The sequence below is a fragment of the Sapajus apella genome, unplaced genomic scaffold (genome assembly GCF_009761245.1).
Source record: "Sapajus apella isolate SASKATOON/1434 unplaced genomic scaffold, GSC_monkey_1.0 scaffold43, whole genome shotgun sequence".
NCBI classification, from domain to species: Eukaryota; Metazoa; Chordata; class Mammalia; order Primates; family Cebidae; genus Sapajus; species Sapajus apella.
Window position 1 is genome coordinate 846231 of NW_022436983.1, and position 3296 is coordinate 849526.

General features: G+C 68.5%; 1 protein-coding gene across 1 annotated transcript in view; it reads left to right on the plus strand.

Annotated features, from left to right (window-relative positions):
- Positions 1-529: 529 nt before the first annotated feature.
- PHF13 (PHD finger protein 13) overlaps positions 530-3296 on the plus strand; it is a 12307-nt gene continuing 9540 nt past the window's right edge. Inside the window, exon 1 of the mRNA XM_032300258.1 lies at positions 530-936. Within this exon, the coding sequence (XP_032156149.1) occupies positions 898-936 (39 nt within the window). The 5' untranslated portion in view covers positions 530-897. The remainder of the gene's footprint in view (positions 937-3296) is intronic.

Consider the following 3296-nt stretch of genomic DNA (forward strand, 5'->3'; position numbering starts at 1 on the left):
CTCCGCCCGGCCTGGCGCGGGGGCCCGGGCGGCGACTCCGCCCTCAGCGGGGAGTGGTGAGCGGTGCCCCGGGAGGCCGCGACGTCACATCTCCGCCCCCGCCGCCCCCACTCCAGGCCGGACCTCCGGGACCCCCGCCCCACAAAGGGGCTCGAACCCCAAGCAGGAGAGGAGGAAGGGGAGGTGCCAGCCGCCGCCGCCCTGCGCCACTCGGACCGTCAGCCCCGCCCCCACCGCCGCGGGGACTCCCGCCCCCGCCCCCGCTGAGACCGAGGCGCTACCGCTCACACTGCCCCTCCCCCCGCGGCCGAGCCGGCGCTGGCCCCCGCACCTCCCCCGCTCCCGCGGCCTGGAGTCCAGAAGACCCGCCTCCCCACACCGGGCCGCTGCCGCGAAGCCTCTTGGGGGTTGGAGTCCTCAAGGGTGTTTTTGTGCGCAGCACTGGTGAGGCCGTGGACTACGACTCCCACAAGGCACTGCGCCCGCCCCCGCGCCCCCCGGCTTCCAGTCGTCACCCAGACTACATTTCCCGACAGCCCTCACGGCTCTCCCGCCCTCCCTCCCTCCCGAGACACGAGCCGAACTGGGCGTCAGGTCGGGGAGCCGGTCGGGTTCCCGCTCGCTGTCGCTGCCGCCGCCGCCGCCCCCCGCAGCGACTCTCCCGCCTCTGCCGCCGCGGGAGCTGCATCGCCCACTGCGCTCGGTGGCGGAACCGCCAGTCTGGGATCACAGAACCAGAGACGCGACGCCCCAAGCCCCCCATCACCTCCAGCCCGGGCGACCCCCCCTCCGGGTCCGCCCTCGCCCTGCGCAGCCGCCCGAGCCCCCAGCCCCGGACGGCCCCGCTCCCGCATCCCAGCCCCTGTACTCTCGGAGCCGCCGCCCCTCGCCCGGAACATGGACTCTGACTCTTGCGCCGCCGCCTTCCACCCGGAGGTGAGTGAAGCTACGTCCGAATCGCCCCCGACCACCCCCTCCGCGATCCTGCGCTCCTCAGGCAGCCGGACCCCGGTCACCCCGAGCGCCGCCCTCCCCCTCCCCCGCTTTCCCCTCGACGGCCTCCCCGGGAGCCCAACCCCCGCCCCCTGCCCGGGCCCGCGCTCGGTCCTCCCCGCCGGGCCTCGCCTCCGCGTCCCTTCCGCGGACCTCCGCGTCCTCCCCGCGCCCTTTTCCTGGGGCCGTTGCGCCCATCCCTCTTTTCGGGGCCGCTCCCCTCCGGCCTCGGGTCGCCCCGGGACCTGCCGGCGCCCCCAGCGCCTCCCGGCCGGCCTGCTTACTCTTTCCCCGCCCCCCCGGGACGCGGTCTGAGCCGCGCCCGCCCCATCCTCCCGCAGCTCTCGGGGACTTTGCGGCCCCCCTCGCACCGGGCTTGGCTCCCGCGGCCCCTCGCAGCTCTCCTGATCCCCCGGGCCCGGTGGCCCGCGCCCCGCCCCCTGACTCCGCGCGCAGCCCGATCGGCCCCCGCCTCCTACGGCTCTCGGGGGCCCCTCCAGCTCTGGGGACCCAAGTCTTGCCCCCCCCCACCGCCCCCCTGCGCGCTGGCCGCCTCCTCCGGGCCCCTGCCCCCCGTTCTCCGCCCCCCGCCCTCGGGCTCTGCTGGCTCCGCCCCGGCTTTCTCCCCCTCCTTCCGGGGATCGGCCTTCAGGGCTCCCGGCCACCCCCCTACCCCGCGTGGTCCCCTCCCCCAGCGGAGGCGCGTCGGTGTCGGGGGTGCGGGTCCGGCGACCGCTGGCGGGTGGGGGAGGGGAGGCGGCGCTGGAGCCCGCTGGTGTCGCTGCTGCCCCGGGGGTTCGCAGGGGGTTCCCTGGCCTGGGACCCCCCCGAATCCTGCCTGGCGTCCCCCGCCACATCCTCGCGGGATGGGATCTGCATCTTCCGGGGCCGAGTGTCGTAGGGGGCGGCTGCCGCGCGGGAGGGTGGGTGGGGGCCACCCCGCCATCTGCTTTCCGAGGAGGCGGGCGGGCGGCGTGGGCCGGGTGGGGGCGGCGTGGAGCCCCCCCAGTCCCCGCGCGCTGGTACCCCCAGTGCGCCCCGGCTCGAGGCCGTGGTCGTTCTCCACTCGGCCTCCGGGTTCCTGACCCACTTCTGCTGGTTCTCTGCTGAAAGAAAAGTTCTTCGCGGGAGTTGGAGGCCCGAGTGGCGGCCCGCGGTTCCCGAAGCTGGGCAGGCTCGCCAGTGCGGGGAGCGCGGGCACCAATGATCTTTGCCTCCGCTCCTTCCCTCGGCCCTGGGGTCCGAGGGGTTGGAAGAGGAGGAGATTTGCTCGAACCAGGTGGAAAAAGTAATTTACAAAGAGTATTGACTCCCTCAAAGCTAACGCGCGGGCCGCATGTTTGCTCCTGGCGGCGAGAGGGATTGAGGGATTGCTCGAGACCCCTGCCCACCCCCCCATTTCCCCCCGGCTTTCCCCCAGCAGAGCGGCGGCCCCGGGCGCTGGGACTGTAACAACACCTCTCCAGGAAGGATGGGGGTGGGTGGGACAGGGCACTGAAAGGAACGTGCTGGGCGAATAAACAGCAATACAGCACACTTGTTTTGCTTAGGAGCAAATAAGAGCTCCATCTCCTCGTGCTGCTCTCTCGGGAGAAAATCTCTTTTTGTGATGGGTGTTTCCAATTGAATGGGGCTGGAACCCCCTAGCAAAAACCTCCACTGTGCCATTTAACTGTGGGACTAAGTTTCGCAGTAAGGTTTCTCGTTTATTGTGAGTTGAGACATTTGAGTGCCTGGCACCCGGACTGCTAGGGGAGTGGAGGAAACCCCCTGAGTAGGAGAGAGGGGTCCTCAGTGGCCCTAGCTGGTCAGGATCAGCCAAGATTCAGCTCCAGGGTCCGGGCCTCAGGAGCTCTGGAGAATGAGTGGTTGATTTTTTTTTTTTTTGTTCTCCAGGCTGGAGTGCAGTGACCAGATCTCGGTTCCCTGCAACCTCTGTCATCAGTGTTTAACTGATTCTCCTGCTTCAGTCTTCTGAGGAGCTGGGATTACAGGGGTGCACTACCACTCCCGGGTAATTTTTGTATTTTTAGTAGAGACGGAGTTTCACCTTGTTGGTCAGGCTGGCCTCGGACTCCTGACCTCAGGTGATCCGCTCATCTTGGCCTCCCAAAGTGCCATGAGCCTCCCCGGCAGGCGAGTGGTTGATTTTTGAAATCACATAACATACATCAGTTACAGCTGCTGCAGGAGTTCATATTCGGAATGGAAAATCTGTAGCAAAAAAACAGCCATTAGAGCTCTTCTTTTTTTTTTTTTTTTTTTGTGGAGACGGAGTTTCGCTCGTGTTCCCCAGGCTGGTG